The sequence below is a fragment of the Spermophilus citellus genome, assembly GCF_964194105.1.
Source record: "Spermophilus citellus genome assembly, chromosome: 5".
Classification (NCBI taxonomy): domain Eukaryota; kingdom Metazoa; phylum Chordata; class Mammalia; order Rodentia; family Sciuridae; genus Spermophilus; species Spermophilus citellus.
In genome coordinates, this window is record NC_138186.1 from 164,956,603 (window position 1) to 164,979,996 (window position 23,394).

The 23,394-nt window shown below is 40.8% G+C and overlaps 1 protein-coding gene across 1 annotated transcript in view; it reads left to right on the forward strand.

The window, feature by feature from the left end:
* SNX9 (sorting nexin 9) overlaps nt 1-23,394 on the forward strand; it is a 103,022-nt gene that overhangs the window by 57,986 nt on the left and 21,642 nt on the right. The window contains 5 exon segments of the mRNA XM_081294703.1: nt 8,107-8,272; nt 10,608-10,755; nt 17,069-17,153; nt 20,252-20,377; nt 20,493-20,610. Of these exon segments, the coding sequence (XP_081150829.1) occupies nt 8,107-8,272; nt 10,608-10,755; nt 17,069-17,153; nt 20,252-20,377; nt 20,493-20,610 (643 nt within the window).

Here is a 23,394-nt window from a genome sequence, read left to right on the forward strand (position 1 = left end):
TCCCGGGGGCAGTAGCGCTGAGGACAGTCAGTCAGGAAGAGCTTGGTTGGTACCATGCAGGGCCAAAAAGAAGAGTCTGAAAATGTCACTCTGCAGAAATGAGACAGGAGGGGAAGTTAGAAGAAAAGACTAGAGAGGTTCCTGAGAGCTTGAGCCTCAGCCAGGAGACAGAGTGGGTTATTATAAGAGCAGCCTCTGCAGTTGAGAAACCACAGGGATTATTGGGGTTGAGAACAAAGAAGTTACTGGCCGCAGGAGCCTTAAAGCAGATCCTTGTAGCCCTTAAGTGCTTAGTGTCATCTCTTTATTTTAAAGTTGCTCTAGTAACATGACATGTCATTGAAAACATTTGGAAATATAGCTGTCTGACCTTTTCCTTGGTAGCATAAATTGATAGTTGTACCATTCAGGTGAAGATTTGCTCGAAGACTGCTGGTCTTCGTTCTTTATATTTTAGACAAGCACCTTCTCTCGTTAAGGTAACCTCTGCTAAATGTGTTCCACTGTAAGGTATCATGTTAAATGCTCTATATGCATTATGTCATTTAATATCTTAACAAAACCCGGAAGAGAAAAATAATGTTGTTATACCCATTTTAGAAGCATGAATGCTAGGAGGGTGAAGCCAGCTGCCCACATTCACACAGCTAACCAGGGTGAAGCTGGGATCTAAACTTCTATGGGTTTTAGAACCCAAGTTTTAACCACTATACCCATGTGCAGTTTACTTGAATCAGATTCCACCAGTTTCATGATGTGATTTAAAATCCACCCAGTGGACTAGTATTCTCCTAGTGCATTTTTTACCCATATTATATAAAGTCATGTGCCATATTGAAATGTTTTGGTCAGTGACAGATTACATATATGACTGTGGCCCTGTAAGAACATAATGAAGCTCAGAAAGCCCCCTCACCTAGTGATGTGGTTGCTGTCCTAATGATACCACTGGTTGCTGGTGTTGAGTTCTGCTCCCTCAAATGTTGAAGTTTGAACATTAGAGAAGCCCACCTAAGAAAGCATATAAAGCAGGGTTTATTTAAAATGTGGTAACATAGACTTCTCCCTGGAGGGAGAAGGGGGCCATAGCTGGTATCCTGGTATCCCCCAGAAGTGAGACATTCTGCCCTTTTTATATGTCCTAGGCTTCTTTTGTTCTGCCCTCTTTCCCTTCTCTCTCTCCTTCCTGTGTATGTGACTAGGCCTAGAAAATGCTCGGTGGGATGGCCAAAAGGTGGGGAACAGGTAGGCTGATGGGGGAAAGGCAGGATGATGCAACCAAGGACACTTAACAACCCTTGCCCCTCCTTGTAGGGAGGGGCAATTCTTGGGACAGGTTACCTTAGCAACAGGTTGGAGAAGGGGCAGGTTCTTTTTTTTTTTTTTTTTTTAAGACAGTTTAAAGAGAGAGTGAGAGACAGAGAGAGAATTTTTTAACCTTTATTTTTTAGTTTTCGGCGGGCACAACATCTTTGTTTGTATGTGGTGCTGAGGATCAAACCCTGGCCGCACGCATGCCAGGCGAGCGCGCTACCGCTTGAGCCACATCCCCAGCCCCGGGGCAGGTTCTTGATAAGGGTGGAGGAAAGGCTCTGAAGGAATTAACATTCAATCCTTCAGGGAACAGTCTCCAGCTTCCCAGACTCACTCAAAATTGGCCTCCTTGATCTGACCTGACTTCGATTTACCTTCATCTATGCTGATTGCCTGTCTAATTCTGGCTTCACTAACGTGATAGTTCAATGCTTTATGCAGGTGTCTTTAGTTATGCTCTTGTAAGACCCCCACACTGCTAATCCTGTAAAAGTGATACATGCATTTATGTACAGCACATTCTATTCACTAATGATAATAAAGGGCCTGTTACCAGTTCTGTATTTACTATGCTATACTGTTTATCCTGTTCTTTTAGAATGTATTCTTTTATTTATTTAATTTTCCGATCTTCATTGAAACAGTCTGCTGTGTTACACCAGCAATAGCCTCTTACATACTGTGTTGCAGCGTCTCTGACTGAATCATTCTGTTGAACTTGATTTAATCTCAGGTTGTTTGTTTCATTGTGGCCCTAGGAGCACTAGGCGATACCACATGTGCTATACAATCTCCATGTATAATGGGCTGTACCATCTGGACATGTCCTGGGTGGTGTTTGTTTAACAAATACTTACTTTACTGAGCACTTACTGCGTGTCAGGCACTGAGTTCATAGGCATCAGGAGATGGCAGGTGACTCCAGGGAAACAGCCCTTCCCTGTATCCCCTGTGTATCTTCTCTCCAAGCTCAGAAGACAGTGATTGTCTGTGCAAATTTTGTTTGTTGACTTTTCCAACATTTTGTTAAAATCTTAAGCTCAGAAAAGGTAAGTGAATTTCATAGTAAATAATCACATACCCACCTTCTAGATTTTACCGTTATCCCTCCACCCATCTATGCCTGCATCTTCCAACTTTTCTACAGTATCTGAGATAGCTTTCATAACTCCGAAGGTATGATTTTTAAGCCCATGGTGGTGTCATTTCTAAAAATAAATTTTTCCGTCATTTGCTAAAAATCACTTATTCTGTGATCAATCACAGCAAGTTATTTTCTTTCTCTCCCCCCACCCATCCCTGCCTTGGCCCTGGGGATTGAACTCCAGGGTTTCTTTACCACTGAGCTGAACCCCCAACCCTTTTTATTTTAAGATAGGGTCTTGCTAAGTTGCCATGGATGACCTTGAATGTGTGATCCTTCTGCCTCAGCCTCTCAAAGCACTGGATTTACAGAAATGTGCCACTGTGCCTGGCTAGCAAGTCATGTTCTTAGAAAAGACTTAAGTAGTATACATAAGGAAAATTTGATCTCCCCCTCTGTGAAATAGCAATAATGTTATAAAGGTTAGATCTCTGACAAAATGTAGTATTATTTCATCTACACTATCAAGAACTCACATTAAGTCCTTGCCTCTATGAAAGATAGCAGTATCAAAGCAGACTCTCTTATGTCAGACCCTAACAAAATGGAGCTGGGAGGACATGTAGGGCCCTCTCGCAAGTGTGCCCATAACAGACGATGCAAGATTCTTCAGACTTGAAGCATCCAGTATTCCAGAGAAGCCGCTTGTGCAAGGACGCTGGACTATCAGAGACTTTCTCCACCGATACACTAATGCCAACTCCTGCAGGAAGCCCAGCAACCACTTGTCTTTGTTTTAAAACAGCTTACATGGACTTCTGTTTTCATTTAAGAGCTTTCCTCTGCCCATCCTCTTCAGCTGTACTGAAAGCCCCCTGGAGCCCACACAGCTGGATTCCCATTCTTTGCTGTTCCTAAATAATTTCCTTTAATTTTTTTAAGAGTGGATCTGGGTTTCTGTTCCTTAACTTAAGTTACATCACTCCATGCAAGGTATTTTACAAGTATTTTGGAAAATATTTTCTAAATAAGACAGGACTTCTGTGAGCCTTATGACTGAGTGGTGGGTCTGACCAACTAACAGCAAGTAACTGTAACAGAAGGCTGACTTTACCAGAATGTGACTGAATGAATGTCACCAGGTAGGCTCTGGGAACGATGGATCTCTCTGGATAGACCTTGACATGTAGGAAGAGGAGGGAATCAGGACAGAAAAAGTATAGCATGAGAAAAGGCAAGAGATGTAGAAGAGTCTGGGAAAATGTGAGGTTTGAAACAAGAGTAAATATTTGTGATGGATATTGAAAATAGAGGATGGATTGGAATGAAAGGACCAGGCTGCCAAAATGCTTGATTTATCAATGGAATAAGGAGCTTGGATTTTCTTCCATGGGCAGTGAGACCTCATGAAGGGGTTTTAATTATATGTGGTAGGAGAAGCTTTGTACTACAGGGGGTGGGAAAAGAAAGAGAAAGCCAGGCATAGTGGCACATGCTTGTATTCCCAGCTGTTTAGGAGACTGAGGCAGGAGGATCCCAAGTTTGAAACCAGCCTGGGCAACTTAGATGCTGTCTCAAAAAGTAGACGGGGCCAGGGATGTAGTTGAGTGGTAGAGTGCTTGCTTAGCATATGTGACACTCAATCATCAATGCTAGGAAAGAAGAAAGGGAGGGAGAGGGGGGGAGAAAGACCGAGGGAGGAAGGAGGGAGAAGTAGAAGAAAAGAATAAAAGAGGCATTTCAAAATCAGAAATCTGAGCCAAGTTGTAGAATGGGCCTTAATGTGACCTGATGTATGTGTTTAAGGGACCAAAGCATTTGGGTTGAGAGCTAAGAAGTCAGAGAGCAATGTATGGGAAGGGTAAGTTTGGAGAGAGAGACCAAGAGGGACTGAGCTGGCTAGGAGAGGAAGGTCCCTGGTGAAGCTAAAGAGGTACTTCCTGTTGGTTTATCGTCAGCGGGAGTCAGGTTGAATAAGATAGAATGTTCTAGAAAATTACCAAAAAAAATGCAAACAAACGTACAAGAATTATAACCAGATAGACCAATAGGATCACATACATAACCAAATAATATGCCTATAAGTTGTAAACAAACAGTTTTGAAAGAACAGTAGTGTTTTCTATCCTAATTAAATGGATTGTGACTTTTTGAGGGTACATGCTGTGACTGATTCCCTTCTGATTTCTTTCCTTGATCTTGATGAAAATTCTTCTGGCCAGTTTGCTGTCAAGGCTTCCTGTACTTCCACTCTCCTGTCCTGGTCCACAGCCCTCTGTTCCTTCATATTTACCTCTCAGCTCCCAGCACTCTTTCTGAAGCTGAGGCTGCCTGCCTGGAGTTCCAGCCTCAGGCAGGGAGTGAGAGGTCCAGCACAGCCTTGGGTTCCTGCTCCTCACTGGTGCCTGAGCACCACCCGCCACCTCTGTAGGTGAAGGAGGTCAGGGCTGAATCTTCTAGACAAGCAATTTTCTGAACTCTTTGCCATCTTAGCCTCTCAATCTTTTGTGCTTTCTGAAGCTCTTACTCTGAAAACAAAGCCTCATAACTTAGAGTTTGGAGGATGCAGAGAATATGCTGCTGATTCAGTCCCTTAAAACAAAACTTCAGGGGCTGGGGCTGTGGCTCAGTGGTAGCACGCTTGCCTGGCATGTGTGAGGCACTGGGTTCGATTCTCAGCACCACATATAAATAAACAAAGTAAAGGTCTATCAACAACTAAAAAAAATTTAAAAAAAACTGCAGAGGAAGGGCTCTTTCCTAACTAAAGCATGAAGCATTGTTGTCAGGCCCTCAGCACAGTCACTTCATATCCACTGTCCACCAGAGTGACTGGAAAGTCCATCCCCAGAGCTGAGTGACCCTTGGTGAACTCTGTATTTGAGAAGCCCACAGGCTTGTGATGAAACTTCTGCTGTTCATATTGGACTTAGGGTAACTTTGTTTTCCTGAAGCTGTATAGGGTGTTAGAATGTAATCAGGCTAACTGGCCCAAGGCCCCAGCTGTCCACCCAGTGGTGGTTTGCAAAGAGGACGAACAGACTAGCCACAGGCCATCCCAAGACCAGAAAGAGCTACTCATTAGACAGGCCAGGTGGTTTCCTTGCATTTCTTTCTTTCCTTTTTTGTTTGTTTGTTTGTTTGTTTTTATGTGGGAGAGAAGACTCAAGTAAAAGGGAAATACTTGGTATCCCATGTTCCTAAATTTCAATACAGAAAAATGTGGGGAAAAGGGCAGTATTTTCTCGGACTATATCAGTGAATTTCATAAGGTGATTCAAGTGAGAATCAACACATTTTTTAACCTTGACATTCTAATGCTAAAGTTTATAGATTGGTTTAATTTAAACACACTTAGCTAAACAGATTAAAGATGTCATGTTGAAGTGTTGATGGTATCTAATGGGCTGCAAAGCAGCAGGGTGCCAGCAGCCACTAAGAAATAGCAAAGTGTCCAAAAATAGACCCAAATTCAGTCTGTGATAAAGAGGACACTTAAATCAGTGGGGAGGATGGATTATTCATTAAATGACACTAGGACAACAGCATAATACAAGAAAATATTAAGCTGGCCTCCTGTGTTATTTCTTATACTGAAGTAATTTCCAGATATATTGGGTAGTTGGGTTGGAAGGCAGGCTACAGGATCCTGTTTAAATAGTTCTGAAAGTATGGGGCTGTGTGTTGCTGATTCCAAGATTTCCTCCACAGATTGATAAATACATTAAAAACTGCTCAAAAGAATAGTGAGGGAAATATTTTTAAATACTTTTAAGTTTTGTAGCCTCTAGTTGGGCATGACAGAACCCCCCAGCATGTTGGTAGGAATGAGGGAACACACCTGCAGTCTCTGTAAAAGCATCCCAACAAAACCCACTTATTCTAATTACACATATCTTTATCCCAGGAATTTTTCTTCTGAGCATTTCTCGTATTTCTATGGGATACATAGGAAAAGATGTTCAAAACTATACATTGTAATATTGTATTGAAAACAAGATAAATGAATTTATTAAATTTGGGGAATTAAATACAATGAAATTCTCTGGAGACATGTAAAAGAACATTATTGTGTCCATATGTGTTGCTACACTTTAGAGGATATATCATGCCAGTAAATGAGAAAGCTGGGCATGGTGGCACACACCTGTAATCCTAATGGCTCAGAAGGCTGAGGCAGGAGGATCACAAGTTCAAAGCCAGCCTCAGCAAAAGCAAGGTGTTCCGCAACTCAGTGAGACGCTGTCTCTAAATAAAATACAAACTAGGGCTGGGGATGTGGGGATGAGTTCAATTTCCAGTAACCACCACCACCACCCCCCCGCCGCCCCCCTCCCCCGTCAAAAAAGAGGAAAACAAAGTGCAAAACAGAATGAGAATTGGACCTACTTACATGGTTTTAAAACAAAAAAGAATCTCTGTGCTTTGGATTTTGCAGTAAATGTCTACTCAGGTTAGACAGAAATACAAGAGGCCCTTATTCTGGCCTGGGCTCTTGTCCTAGGCCCCAGCAGACTAGGCCAAACCAGAATGGGATCCTTCCTGCTAAATGCTGCATAAGCAAACTGAAATGTAAGGAAGCAGATCCATCCCAAGGAGACCAGCTTTTCCAGAAAACAGGAGAGTCCACCTGAGTTGGGGGAAGGAAGGAAGTCCTTTTTAGCCCTTTTAGCAAAAATTAGCCCTTTACATATAAAGGGCTTTATTCCTTACCAAATAAATAAATAAATAAATAAATAAATAAATAAATAAACGTGATTTAGCTACTCAGCTGTTTTTACTATTCTATTTTTTGTTCCTACCTTAAAAAAAAAAAAAAAAAAAAAAACCTTTGCCCTCTGTGAATTCTCATTCTGTGTTGTAGGTTGGAAACTGCCCAGTTCATGAATCTTGAATAAAAGCCAATTAGATCTATAACTAATTTTGTTGCAGTTTTGACTTTTGATAGTAGTGGTTGTCTCTGAAAGAGTTACTGGCATCTTAGGGTAGTAGGCATGTTTAATTGCATATCCTTTTATTCCACTTGAAATTTTTTTCCTGTGCTTGTATTACTTTTTCAAGTAAAAATAAAAGCCTAAAAATACAACAGATTGCTATAAAACAGGTCCTCATCATCATCATGTATAATCCAAAATACAGTGTTGAGTGAAAAACAACTTGCAAGACATACAATATGACATTGTTTCAGGGTTTTTTTTATATTTTTTTGGTTGTAGATGGACACAATACCTGTATTTATTTATTTATTTATATGTGGTGCTGAGGATCAAACCCAGTGCTTCACACTTGTCAGGCAAGCGCTCCATCACTGAGCCACAACCCCAGTCCCTTGTTTCAGTTTTAACCCATAAAACAGTTGTTATTTGTGAGTGTGTACGTGTGCGGTGGAATTACAAAACACATGGGAATGAACACAAAAAAGTTACTTCTGGGGAGGAAGAAGAAAAAGGGCTCCATCCTAGTCTACTACTTTCTCTGTTCCTGTTATCAGAGTTCCTAAGAAAGTACAGCAGGATGTTGACGCCAGGAAAAGGAGGGCGACACTCCCATTTTGTGTTTTCCCATACATTCAAAGGAAAAAAACACTGAGATTTTAAAATTAGGAGAATTTTTCTTGGCTTTTTTCAGCACTTGTGTTGTGTTCGGTTGTTGCTGAGTTAAGTCACACTTTCCAGAAGTCACGGATATCTTTCTCCCCCTCACACCAGGTCAGCAGTGGCAATGACCCCTGGTCAGCCTGGAGCGCCTCCAAATCTGGGAACTGGGATGGTTCGGATGGCTGGGGGGCCAAGCCCGAGGGGACTGGCCCCCAGAGAAACTCTGCCAACAACTGGGACTCTGCCTTTGGCCACCCCCAAGCTTACCAAGGACCAGGTGAGGACAGGGTCCCACTGTAAGTGACTGGTAGGAACCTGGGTGAGAGGCAAGAAAACCAGTCTGGTTTTGTTTCTCCCACACTTAGCGCACACGGCACACTTCAGTGGCCCAACCCTATGCACCAAGCAGTTTTGCAGCAGGTATTGGCTAGGGGTCCTGCGGTGTGCCGCAGTCCTGACACTGCCTACTTGGAGTCAGCCATGGGATGCCCTGTTTGGGTCCCATTAATCTGCTGGAGCCGTTGGCAGAGCTCAAGGAAGCACTTCACTTACTGTCGCCAGTGTGTTGCAGAGGGTCACTTTTCTTCCTTGTCATTCTTCCCTGAACAATACTGTAACAACTGTCTATGTAGCATAGATATTCAGTTTAGAGATGGCTTACAGGATACAGGAGGATGTATGTATAAGTGATCATGGAAACACTGTACCATCTAATAAAACGAGCTTGAAGTGTTTGAGGATTTTAGACTTTGAGGGTGGTCAGTCCTGAAATCAATCACAGTCTCTTACCCCCAGATACCAAGAGACAACTGTTAGAACAAAAAAATTCATCTAGCATTCCTCTTGCTCTGGAAACTACAAGTATTTTAGGAGTCCTTTGCTGGAAACTGGGGCAGAGATCAAATATATGTTTATTATATCACAGTATCACACTGGGTCATCTGAGTTAAAAATAGATTTTATTCAAAAGAACTGTTCACAGTTGCTCTTATTCACTAATAAAAAAGAGAGAAAAAAACAAACCCTGAGTCCAAATGTAGACCATCATGAATTATAACGTTCAGTCCTGTCTCAGTCAAGGAGTCCTAGATTCACACACCTGAAGAGCCAGTTTCATGAATAAGAGTAAGGGGCCACCTGGGCTGTGAGAGACTGTATGCCTCCCTCTGGACTCCTCCTCTCCTGTCCTGCCCACCCCTGGCATTCTTCTCTCTGCTCCTGTAAGTTCATCTTTTCAAGGATTCCACATAAAAGTGAAATCACTCAGTGTTTGCCCACCCACATTCCCATTAGAAATGCATGAGGATTACCTTTTCTCTGAACCCTTGCCAATACTCTGTATCTCTTGACTTTTTGATCATTGCCATCCTAACACCTGTGAGATGATGATACCTTCTTGTGATTTTGATTTGAATTTCTCTGATGACTAGTGATGTTGAGCATCTTTTTATAAATCTGTCAGCAATTTGTATATCTGGAAAAATATTTATTTAGGTCTTTTGTCCATTTCTAATTGGGTTATAGTAGTCCCCCTTCTCTGGGGGAACATGTTCCAAGACCCATAGTGGATGTCCAACACTGCAATATGAAAATCTATGATTTAATGCCTTTTCTTTTCTTTTTGGGGGGGGGCACAGAAGGGGTTTTATTAATGGACACTGCTGTAGCTAAACTTCCAGTCCCATCTTTTTGAAGGGAATAGAGCTTTTCAAACGCTAGTACAGCAGATTTAATGCCTTTTCTATCTTAACCAAGTACTTATCACACACTATAATCAACTTTTGCAATTTGAGATGTGACAGCAAAACTAGCAAGGATTTCTTTTTCCTTCTTCCTGATTTCATGGGTAGAAGAGTTGTTCTTAGTATAGATTTTAGCAAACTCAGTCCATGATTTTTTTCCTTCTTAAGTCAAGAATTCCTCCTTTTTTGCACAATGGAAGCACTTTACAGCTTCTTTGTCACATCTGAATTTTCAGCCTCACTATATTTGTGCTTTGGAGGCATTATTAAATAAAATAAGGGTTACCTGAACACTGAGATACGTCAGCCAGTCCACCTCATGACCCAGCTGGCTGACTGATAGGTGATGGTGTATCCAGCATGGATAAGCAAAGAGGTGATCTGCATCCCCAGTAGGATGGAGCAGGAAGTCACCAGGTTTCATCATGCAATGCGAAATAGTGCAGTTTATAACTTAGTACTGGTTTGTTTCTGAAATTTTCCATTTAATATTTTTGGACCATGGTTGACTCTGGGTAACTAAAACTGCAGGAAGTAAAACTATGGATAAAGGAGTCTATCCTTTCCCCATTGAGTCGTCTGAGTGCCCTTGTCAAAAGTCAGTTGACCTGACAACCCTGTTTGTTTCTAATTTATCTTTTGCACTTTTTTGTCTTTTATCATTTGTCTTTTGTCATGATTCAAGCCTAAAATTGTCTGACTGCAAAGCCTGTTCTCTTAACACCTACATTATACTCCTATACTACATCCTTTTTTCTGCCTGTCAGAAAATTGACTAGTTTGTTCAGTAGTTGTTATCAGAAAATTAAGTAATTTTATTTTATTATTTTGTTATTTTTTTTACTGATGTTCTTCTGTTCTCACCTCTAGCAACTGGTGATGACGATGACTGGGATGAAGACTGGGATGACCCCAAGTCCTCTTCTCCTTACTTTAAGGACTCAGAGTCAGCGGAAGCAGGTGTCCAGCGGGGAAACAGTCGTCCTGGGGCCTCCTCCATGAAGCTGCCACTTAACAAGTAAGCTTCAAAAGGAGACGAGGAAACCAGGCTCTGAGTTTAGTAATATATCTAAAATACTAGGAGGCAGTTGGCTTCTTCTGTGTTCAGTAATCTGTTGAGTTTTGGATATGGCTTGGCCATTTTAATTTGCATCTTAGCTTGCAAGTTGATTTTTTAAAATCATTTTAGAGCATTAGCAAAATATTTATTCCATTTAATGATCTACCAAATAACTTTTATTTTACTTTATAAACTCCATGATATATTTAGCTATCATTGCTAAAAATAATTACTAATAAGAAATGTAAATACATGTATGAAGCTAAAGAAAGCTAAAAATAATATTAATATCAGCTACACTTTTTGAGGGGGAGATACCAGGGTTTAAGCCCAGAGGCACTTAACTACTAAGCAACATCCCCAGCCCATTTTTAAAATTTTTTATTATTTATTTATATTTTTATAAATATTTTTTTAGATTTAGGTGGACACAATATTTTGTTTTTATGTGGTGCTGAGGAACAACCTCAATGCCTCATGTGTGCGAGGTGAGTGCTCTACCACTTGAGCCACAACCCTAGTCCCTTACATTTTTTATTTTGAGACAGGGTTTTGTTAAATTTCTAAGTTGCTGAGGCTGGTTTTGAACTTACAATCCTCCTGCCTCAGTCTCCCGAGCCCCTAGAGTTACAGGCATTTGCCACCATTCCTGGCAATAACAGCTGTCTCTTAAAAGTTCTACTCTTTTATTAATAACTAACCATGTCCCAGGCATCATACAAAATCATTTGCATGCATTTTCATGTCCCTTTGTGGTACATATAGTCCCTGTCTTAATGTGGGGGAAAACCGAAGGCCAGGGAGGTCAGGTAACGCTCAAGCTCACACAGGTGGCAAGTGACCTAGCCAGAATTCCAGGCCATCAATACCCAAAGCATGTATTCCTAGACTACAATGAATATGTTCCCGAGATCTATTTTCACTTGGATTTATCTTAAAGAAAAAATGTTTTTTTATAATACTTGCAATCTTACTGCTTAACAAGAATGCATGTGGCAAAGAGTGAATATGGACTTAGCACTGTAAGATTTTTGGTAGAGAATTCTAGTAAGTTTATATAGTATACTTCATAGTGTAACTTGAAGGACAAAAAAGTATGTCATCTTCTTCAGGTACTTTTGTTTCAAATAACTTGTTTTCTAAAATTACTAATACTTGTTTTTAAGTGTTCCAAATTCATGATTCAAAGTAGTTATTAAAGAATATTCATCCAATTTAGAGGCAAACCAGTAAGGCTCACTTCTGATTTCTCACTTCAGTCCCTAAAATCAAGGAGGGCCTGGAATGAGATATTCTAAGGTCTAAAACAAAACAACTGCCATCCAAAGTTACTATACTCAGCAAAGCTAGTAGCAAATCCAAGGGGGAAACAAATACTTTCCATAACAAGAATAAACTAAAAGAATTCATGAGCACCAAGCCAGTACTACAAAGTATACTCAAAAGATTAACTACACACAGGGGAGCTAAAAATCAACCCCCAGCTGGGCGCGATGGCACATGCCTGTAATCCCAGCAGCTTGGGAGGCTGAGGCAGGAGGATTGTGAGTTCAAAGCCAGCCTCAGCAAAAAGCGAGGTGCTGAGCAACTCCGTGAAACCCTGTCTCTAAATAAAATACAAAATAGGGCCAGGGTTGTGGCTCAGTGATAGAGCGCTTGCCTAACATGTGTGAGGCACTGGGTTCCATCCTCACCACCACATAAAAATGAATAAAATAAAGGTATTCTGTCCATCTACAACTAAAAAAAAAAGAATGGTTCAAAGGCAAGGCATGATGGCACACACTTGTAGTACAGTGGCTTAGGAGGCTGAGGCAGGAGGACTGCAAGTTCAAAGCCAGCCTCAGCAATTTGGCAAACCCCTAAGCAACTTAGTGAGACCCTATCTCAAAACAAAAAAGACTGGGGGTGTGGCTCCGTGGTTAAGCACCCCTGGGTTCAATTCCTGGTACTAACCCCCCCCAAAAAAAGAAAGGCTTGAAGAAGAAATGAGAATAGAAATAAAGAAATTATTAAAAACTAATGAGAACAGAGATACAGCATATCTCTGGGACAGTATGAAAGCAGTTCTAAGAGGAAAATGTATAGCCCTGAGTGCCTACATTAAAAAATAGGTCCTGAATAAATAAACTTATGCTCTACTACAAGGCCTTAGAAAAAGAACAAACCAGTTCCCAAACCAGTAGAAGATAGAAAGTAATTAAGATTGGAGCCAAAAACAATGAAATTGAAAATAAGAAAACAACTTACGGGCTGGTGATGTGGCTCAAGTGGTAGCACGCTCGCCTGGCATGCGTGCGGCCCGGGTTCGATCCTCAGCACCACATACCAACAAAGATGTTGTGTCCGCCGAGAACTAAAAAATAAAAAAATATTAAAAAAAAATTCTCTCTCTCTCTCTCTCTCTCTCTCCTCTCTCTCTTAAAAAAAAAAAAAAAAAAGAAAACAACTTACAGGATCAGTGTCACAAAGTGTTGGGTCTTTGAAAAGATAAATAAGGTTAACATACCCTTAGCCAAACTAACCAAAAGAAAGAGAAGACTCAAGTCAACAAGATCAGAAATGGAAAAGGAGATATCACCACAGACCCTTCTGAAATCTGGAGGATTATTAGAACTTTATTTTGAAAATATATACTCTAATAAACTGGAAAATGTAGAAGACATTGACAGATTTCTAGTCACATGTTACCTGCCCAAACTGAATCAGATATAGAAAATCTAAACAGACCAATATCAAGTAATGAAGTTGAAACAGCAATGAAAAGCCTTCCAGAAAAGACCTTTAAAGAAGAACTAACACCAGTCTTTCTCATATTATTCCATGAAATTGAAAGGGAGGGAACACTCCCAAATACATTCTGTGAAGCCAGTATAACCCTGAAACCAAAACTCTACAAAGATGCAACAAGGAAAAAAATCTACTGACCAATATTCCTGATGAACATAGATGCAAAAATTCTTAATAAAATATTAGCAAACCACATTCAAAATACACCATGAACAAGTGGGTTTCATTTCTGGGATGCAAGATTGATTTAAATATATGAAAAAATGCTCAACATCTCTAGCAATTGGGGAAATGCAAATCAAAACTACATTAAAATTTTATCTTACTTCAGTCAGAGTGGCAATGATCAAGAATACAAACAAATACAAATGCAGGTGAGCTTTTGGGGGGAAAGATACACTTACACATTATTGTTGGGACTACAGACTAGTGCAACCACTCTGCAAAGCAATATGGAGATTCCTCAAAAAACTAGGGGTGGACCCACCACATAATGCAGCCATTCCACTCCTTAGTATTTTCCCAAAAAATCCAAAGTCAGCATGCTATAGCAATACAGCCACCTCAGTGTTTAATAGCAGCACAACTCACAATAGCCTAATTATGAAATCAACTCAGGTGTCAATCAACAGGTGAATGGATTAAGAAATTGTGAAGTGTGTGTTTGTGTATTGTATGTATACACATTGGACACACACAATGGAGTTCTACCCAGCCGTAAAAAAAGAATGAAATTATTGGCATATGCCAGTAAATGAATGGAAATGGAGAATATCATGCTAAGTGAAATAAGCCACTCTCAGAAACTCAAGGCTGTTTTCTTTTATATGAGGAAGCTAGAGTAAAATAAAGGAAAGAGGAGGGAAGGATAGGATATCATAAAGATAAAGGGAAGATCAGGATTGTAAAAGAAGATGATCAAGAGACAGTGGAGGAATGGGAAAGGGGAGGTCATGCAGAGTGGATTCTTAAAAATTCATGTTATGTGCATATATAAGTATACCACAGGGAACCTCACCTTTATGTATAAGTAAAAAGAACCAACCTCACCTTTATGTATAAGTAAAAAGAACCAATCTGACATAAATAAATAGATTGAGTGAAAGAAAGTTTAGTAGAATAGAGAAAGACAAAACTGTGAGGGAAAAGGAGTGGGGAAAGGTCGGGATCATGAACTGAAATTGAATTCCATGTATGTATTAGTTTGTCGGGAAGAACCCAACTACTATGTATAACTATAAAGCTCTAATTTTAAAAAGTTCTTAATGTGTATGGAAAAGAACTGCAAACATAATGTTTGGCTGTTATCTGGAGCCAAGGTTTAGAGGAGGCCCACACATTCCAGAGTCTATTGAAATCACCCCAGGGGTTAAGTAGTTCCCTTGCACCTCTCTCCAGTGTCTTCCATTATGTGTTTTCATGGTCAGGTGCATAATAAATTTAGTCATTCATTATTACCATATCTTGTTTTTAGATTCAAATTTGAAATTCTCAATATGGTCAGTAGTGATATCTGTTTCTCTCAGTTGTTCTTTAAGCCTTAATATAATGTTTAAATCCCATTTAAATATAATCTGTCTCTTGGACCGATTTTGAAAAGCAGAGACTAAGAAAAACCAGTGGCCATGTTTCCTAGCCATTGTGTGAAGCTGACTCACACAGCTGCCCTGCCCTGCCCTGCCCTGCTCTGCACTGGCTCTCAAACTCTGAGTTTGATGACATGTTTGAACTTCAGTTTCCCTGTCTCTAAAGCAAAGAAGTTGGCTTTAATTAAGCACTCTTTCTGCTCTAAAATGTCATTCCAGGTTGAAGCCAAACTAGAGTAGTCTCCATGTAACCCTATTCTTCTCAGGCTTCCTTCTCTCTGTGGTGCTGGGAATAATTGAAGTCACATGCATTTTTACTTAACTAGACTAATACACATGAACACTTTGAACAGTTATGAAAATTTTAAAAATGTATTTACAGCTTTTCAGCAATTCATTTTATTGTCAGATGTATTCAACTCATGGAATATAAACCTTATACTAAAAGGGAGACAAATAATTTAAATATGCTTGAGCATTTTAAGATCTATTTTGATAATGCTCAATAATTAATAAATTACATTGCCATAGCTGGATGTACACAGTTAATGCTAGAATTTTGTCATGGTCCATAAGAATACTAAAAAATGTGATGTGCTTTCTGTGCTCAGCTCAGTCACCATCTGGTCAGGGAGTTATTACAGTATCTGGTTCCCAGAGGTCCTTTAATGAAAGGACCATGTTAGCCTGCTAGTTCATTAAGTATTTAGTATGTCCTCAGGACTGGTTCAGGTCCTGGAAATACTAATACTTTCTCTGAAGTCCCTCTAGTCTGCTGTAGTATGTAAATGGACAGTGGCATTAAGTGGGATAAATTGTGTAGCAGGCATCTGAGTACAGAATGCTGAGGAAGCACAGAGAGGGATCCCCCCGAGGCTGCACTGAGTATCTCCATACTGGGTTCTTCACACCCCTCAATTCCCTTATCACCCAAGAACATGGGTCGTCTCAGTTCCATTCTTCTCTGGGGAAACCACCTGAGTGCTGGAGCTGCAGTTCACATCCAGAGCCACCGACTCCAAGACTCCTCTTTGTTCTTCCCTGTCTGGGCTGCATTTTAAAGCATGTCTAGGGTATGGGGACTTCTGGGAAGCCAGTTAAGAATGAAAGAAAGGTACCAACCCCCGAGCATCATGCAGGCCTTTGGCTAGGTATATGAATGAAATTAGAAGTGGGCTGGGACTTTGTAAAAGTAAATTTTCCCCCTGATTTTAGGTATTTTGCTTTCAGGATTTTTTAGTAAATTCTAAAACACATTATTTTCTTTTTGAGAAGTAGCACTTTGGATTACTGTGCACCTATTCTAGTTGTTCTACAGTTTTAGATATTTCCTTTGAATGTACAGTTGTAGCCATATGCATTTATGATGCTTGGGGCTGACTATGAAGACTTCTATCCTGTCTCATAAACTGACCCTGAAGGCATTCCAAAATAAAATGGCACAGATGCTTGTGAATAGAGTCGGCATTCTCGGCCTAACTGTGGTCACCCTGCATGAATGTGTTAAAAGGCACCTATACTTTGGAAGTAGAATGCCTTTGTGTACCCATTGCTCCATGTGGCCGACTCAAATTGGTGTGCTGGGTAATAGGGCATGGGAGGAGCCTTTTTCAGGTTTCCCTTTACAATGTTGGTGATAGATGGTTTCAGATCCAGTTACGCAGAGAACCAATGAATATCACACCTTCTAAAATCAAACTGCTCTGGAGCGTAATTAAATGATGAGCTGGCCATTGAACAATCTGTTTACATCAGGTTTCATTTACTACACTCCAGTTCTGGTGCATCTGAAAGATAGAACAAGGTTAAAGCTGGGGTATCAGGGAAACATGGTAAGACTTAGAAATTTTCTGAGGAAAGGCATTAAGACTCACAGCATTTATCTTCATGGTTAGATTTCCTGGATTTGCAAAACCTGGAATGGAACAGTATTTGTTGGCCAAGCAACTAGCAAAACCCAAAGAGAAAATTCCCATCATCGTAAGTTTGTTCATTTTTGTTTGCTTTGTTTCTAATTAAGGTCTTTCTTAATGCCTTACAGCTAAAAGGGTTATCAGTCTTCTGGAAAGTATTTTTAAACAGATTTTATGTCCCAAATAATTGATGATATCCTAGTATTTTAGGAGTGTTAAAGATAATTAGCATAAATTAGTGCCTGAATATTATCCAGATATTCTGTTTTTAATCTTTGAAATTATTGATATTGAAGCAACACTTCATAGACATATTCTTTTAATACCTTTTCTATTGTGTATATTTTGCATGCTGTTTTTCTACCTACTTTAGCTAATAAGCTCAGTTCAGATGTTTCAGTTCCACCTTGGAAAGCGTGAGCATGCTGTCAGAATCAGGTCCTTTTCCCAGTATGCTGGTCACAGTGCTTCTTGTGGAAGGCCAGCTGTCAGCTCAAGCAGTGGAAGCTGGGCACTATCAACACCAGGAGGGACTTCCCCTGTCTTAGAATACTGATCATTATGCAGAGTGACACAGGCTCTTTGGTTTCATCCTATGTTTTGATCTAGCTGCATGTTCCCAAATGAAATTCTGGCTATTTTCTGACCCTATCCACTTAACCCTGTGAAATGTGAGGTGGGGCAGCCTGGGGTAGAATTGCCATGATGCCAGCAAGGATGAGGAGACACTGGTCTGGTTCTATAATTTTTGGTTCTGGACTTGATGAAATTGCAGGAATAATACTGGATGCTTTAATTACTTGTTCCTACATCTTTGAAAAGCTTCAAATCCTAGAAACCTCCAGACAGTGGAGCCCCTTTTATCTTTTCCCTCAAAGGAAATTTGGGGTATACCTTACCAAAGTAGTAGTGGAATTAACAATTATTTGATTTTTTTGTTTGTGCCAGGCTTTTAATAATTTTTTCATTCCTCTTTGAATCTGAGTGGATTTCTTTCCTGGAAGTGTTCCCTTTATGTATGTGTGTGTGTGTGTGTGTGTGTGTGTGTGTGTGTGTGTGTGTAATTATTCTTTTGGTTAAATTTAGAACTCAACACAATTAAGAGCCCATGGCTCTGCCCTCACCTTCATAAAGTGGACTTTGTCTTGGGGCTGACAGTGGTGGACCAGTGTGGAAAGCTGGGGCCTGGCCCTGTCTCACGAGCTTTAGGTAGAGGCAGGGCTGCCTGTGAGGGCCTCTTGCATGGAAAGGGAAGCTGAGCAAAGCCACAGTCTTCAGGAAGCCAGGAGAACCCAGAGACCTGCTTCTCTATTTGGAAGGTACAAGTAGCCCTTCCCACTAGTGAAATATGGCCCCGGGGACATGGCCAACCCTGCCTCTCAGTGCCAGTCATGAGGGAAGTTCCCCAAGGTGCCCTTGGGTTCTACTCTGAAGCTTTCGGAGAGCTTCCTGCATTCTGGCCCCTCTGGGGACAGCATGGCTGTTTGTTCTCAGAGATCTTCTCTTTAGTCCCTTACTCCAGTCCTCGGTTGCCTTCCTGACCTAAAGACCTCTGGACTTTCATACTTCATACTACTTTTTCCCTTGCCCACCTTGAGAAAGAAAGAGGACTGGTTGTCACTCTTTTCCCTTAAATTTGCTGGTTTTCCCTTAGAGATCTCAGCCTGCACATGGTCTTCTCGTTTCCTTTTTACTCTTCTTGCTTTTTCTAACTGTAAGATTAAAAGCTGTTTTATAAAATACTATTTTCATTTCTCCCTGAATCTGAGTGGATTTCTTTCCTGGAAAGTGTTCCCTTTACATATTGTTTTTTTTACTTTATTCCTAGATTACATAATTTAGTACTTTTCTATTCCAATTCAAGAAGTTAACATATCCTCAAGATCATAAGGACTCTTGTTCTTTTTTTAGTTATTATTGGATACAATATCTTCATTTTATTTATTATTTTTAAGTGGTGCTGAGGATCAAACCCAGCACCTCACAAGCACTAGGTGAGCGTTCTACCGCTGAGCCACCCAAGACTCCTGTTCTTTATATGTCCTTTGATGGGATCCACTGGTCCTACAGACTGGCTCTCAGAAATCTGTAAGTTTCTATTCATTCTGAAATGGATGATCCAGAGCCAACATGAAACTATCAGTCATTCAGGGAGTGATATCAGGAGCCTGTGTGTGAGCCCCAGGACCCATATCTTCTGCAGCCACCTCTTTAGCCTTATAGTTCTAAACAAGATGAAATGGCCACATTCAGGACTGCAGACCTGTTGGCAGTTAGCAGTGCCTGGCAGAAATGATCCTCAGGCTCCACACTTACATGCAAGTTCCCGGTACCCCCACAGAGAAGTTGCCCAGTTCCCTTCCTCACCCCATCCCCAGTGAAACCCCAGTTTTGTAGTAGAAGCCTAAGAAGCCTCACCTGAATTTATGCCTTTGCCCCTTGGTCACAGATGGGAAAAGGCAGTGGAGAAAGAATGGGGCCTGTCTTTTGGTAAACCTTGCCTAGCAGGTGGAATACCCGGCACAGACAGCCCCAAGAGAAAACATCTGGCCTAATTCTTGCTTTTGAGAAACAAAATAAAAACTCCCTGCCCACAGTAAAGCCATGGATGTGAGATCCTGGCCAATCCAATTAGCCATTTCTGTAGCTTTGAACAGAGCTACTCAGAATTATCATCACAGATTAGTTGCCCAGTTAAAAACTGTTACTAGTTCACCCAGAGTTAATTACAAAAAATGAGAGTATTTAGAAAATTTGATGGTAATTTGACATCATTGAGAAATCCAAATGTGTAAATTTTTACTTCGTAAAACTATTAGTCTGTAATAGATTGGGAAATTTTTTCTCACAAATAGTTTGAGAAACTGATCTAGAGAGAGGCACTGTGTTCCAGCCAGTACTTGCCTAGATGGGGAGCCAGTTTCTCCTCCTTGTGGGCCAGGCTGCCTACAAGTGTGTTCTAACAAGTGTGTGCATCCTAACAAGTATGTTCTTCAAATGTGACCTCTCATAGGGACAGAGGCCAGTTATGAACCTTCTTGAAGAGGAGTAAGAATGACCTTCCAGAGGACTTATGATCCTAAAAGAATCATTTACTGATTTGTACCAATTGTATATACTGTTTTTCCATGTTATAAAATTAACTTTCCCTGGATCATTGTGTAGGTTGGAGATTATGGCCCGATGTGGGTTTATCCTACCTCTACATTTGACTGTGTGGTAGCAGATCCCAGGAAAGGCTCCAAAATGTATGGTCTGAAGAGCTACATTGAATATCAATTAACACCTACTGTAAGTGCACAGTGTCGGACACAGCGGTGCTCCCTGCGCTGTCTGCTGCTTGCTTTTCCCCTTGTTTTCTGTAGTGGACATTGGTAACTTCTCATCTCTTTCCCTTATTTTGTAGAACACTAATCGATCTGTAAACCACAGGTATAAGCACTTTGACTGGTTATATGAGCGTCTCCTGGTTAAGTTTGGATCAGCCATTCCGATCCCTTCTCTTCCAGACAAGCAGGTCACAGGTGAGTGTGTGTCACGCTGAGCATAGGACAAGGAAAAGGAGGCAGTCGGGTTGGCCTCCTACAAGGGGATGTGGTTCTCTAGAGCGGCAGGGTGCCCAAGTGTGGGAACAGTAGTTAATACATCTGAAAAGAGAGCTAGAACACATGTTCTGGTAACGTCTGGATGTTACCTGAACACTAATGGGATTTTTGATAAAATTTGTTAGCAGTTTTGATCCCCCACACTGGGGGAAACAAATTGTTATCAGAGCTCTAGTGGGTATACCCTGAATTCCAGCAGTCTTTGTCTTTATTTTCTCCTATAAAAGAAATAGGTACATTTTTTTAAATGTGAAAAAATGACACCTGAAAAAATAGAAATTATTTAGAAAGCCTAAAATGAAAATAAAAATTGTGACCCAAATAGTGTAAAGAGGCTATGCAGACCAGCTGTGTCACTTTCTACAGAGGTGTTTGTAATTGATTATTGCCCTTTCCCTTTTCTTGTTTATTTAAAGTGTTCTTCTTCCCTCACCACTTTCCTTCCCCCAAATTATTCTGGTAAGTAACACGTGATGCCAGGGCATCTTGTAAACGAGCAGTCAGGATTTATTACAGTCAGGATTTATTCCCGTGCTGGGGAGCTGTCCTATTCTCTGGTCTTCATCCCTAGCCTGGCGTGGAATCTGGGTGTTCGAGCTCAGGGACTCTGCTGCTATGGCTCATTACAAGGTTTTTGGAGACACTGAGCTTTTCCAGAGGTGAGAGGAGAGGGTTTAGTACACAGCGGGAAATGTTCAGTGGAAGGAAACCACAGTGCAGGAAGGCCTGGGAGGAGAGTGAGAGCGAGGTACCCGAGGGGCTGGGAGAAGAGAGTCGTTCCCCCCAAAGCTTTACTTTGTATTTTACTTAGTTTAATATTTACTTTTCTAGAAATATGGGGGGTGGAAATTTCATTTTTAAAATTTTTCTTTTTTGGAAATTTTTTTTCAGAAATTTCAGAATAGAGAGTAAGGGCTTCCCTTTTAGGTAGATGGACACATCCCAGCAGCCCTGCTGGTGAGCTGATGAGGCCCCTTGAAGAGCCGGGGTGGAGAGTGGAAGTGAGCCACCTCCTTCACAGGGTTCCCGAGCCCCGCTGCCTGTGCCCAGGATAGACACTCTCCCTCCTTTTGCCACCTCATTGCTTAAGTGTCAGCTTTCAGATTTCTTTCCATGAAAACAGTAGTCCTGCCTTTCTTCGTATTTTTGAATTTCAGTCTATTGTTGGTTTGACACTCACCTTTGGCCTCTTGGTTGGCACACACAGCATGTGCTCCACAGGATTTAACGAGTTCAGTGACTGTCTCAGGGTTGTGAGGCTTCCTTGTGTCATTTAGGTTTAATACATTATTAATTCTGAATCAGATAATTCAGTGCTATTTAAAGCACCACAGAGTCACAGTTCTCCTTCCATATTAAGTTTTGTTTTGTTTGTTTTTTGAAATATGGGCATGCCTCCAAGTAGGTCGCAGAGAGAAGCAAGAAAGTCCCCCAGTCTGAAAACAGCCTTGCTTTGGCCTGCTGACTGGATGTGTGCCGAGGAGACTGAGGCACACGGAGCCGCGTTTCCCCCCTTCTCTCTGGTTTGCCTTCTGCCTGTGATTGCCACAGGTCATTGGGTGTACAAACTCTCCTCCTCCTGAGCCCTGGGAGGAGAGGAGGAGGAAGCCCAGTAGAGGATGTCCTGACATTTCTGTGGACTTCATAACCAATATCCTTACAAAGTTCCTAGCCAACATTTTTTGTGGATTTGGTTCTTTGGGAAATAATACTGAATGAATTGGGTTTATCCCTGGATGCCATATAGTATCATGGCATGCTTGGTGAAAACCCAAGTAAAGTTTGTATAAAGTGGAGGAATGAGAGTTCCTCCTACTGGTGGTTTTTTTTTTTTTTAATTAGTCTCTGGAACCTGGTATGAAAGTCTTACCAAGCATAAAATAACTTCCAAAGGCATAGTTTAGAGACAGACCAGCTATGTCAGAAGAATTTTCACAAGGATGAAGTTTTTCAGTAGAATAAAAATCATTAAATTTCAACCACTGGTTAGTTAACAAACTCTTGGGACAATTCCAAGCCGGCCCTTCATCCCGCAGCCTCACACACAGACAGCACCAGGCTTTCTGCTCTCACGATTTTCTTTTTGTTTGCGTCTTTCGGTGGTTTAGTTCTGCTTATCTTGGTGAGGATCCCTTTGTATGTATTGTACAAATACAAAGTTTATTGAGGTTCGTTGAACTTCTTGGAAGTGTAGATAAAAGTTTTTCATCAAATTTTGGAAGGTTTTTGCCATTATTTCTTCAAATATCTTTTCTGCTTCTTTTTCTTCCTCTCCCTCCAGGACTCCCGTTGCAGGTATTTGGTGTGCTTGATGAGTTCTAAGGCTTGTTCATTTTATTATTTTTTTCTTTCTGTTCTTGATCTTAAAGAATTTATATTGATTGTCTTCAAATGCTCTGATTCTGTCTCCTGCCATTCTGAATCTGCTGTTGAGCCCCTAGAGGGAATTTTTTATTTCAGTCAGTGTACTTTCAATTCCACTAATTCCCTGTGGTTCTTTTTTTTTTTCTTCTTCTTCAAATAATTTCCATCTCTTTGAGAAGCTGTTTGTTGATTGCTTATCATACTTCTGTTTAATTTTTTTAGAACAAGTTTCCGTTAGTTCTTTCAACATATTTGTAGAAGCTGCTAAATTCAACATCTTAGGACACTCAAGACAGCTTCTTTCGACTGCTTTTTCTCTCTGTGTGGATCATATCTTGC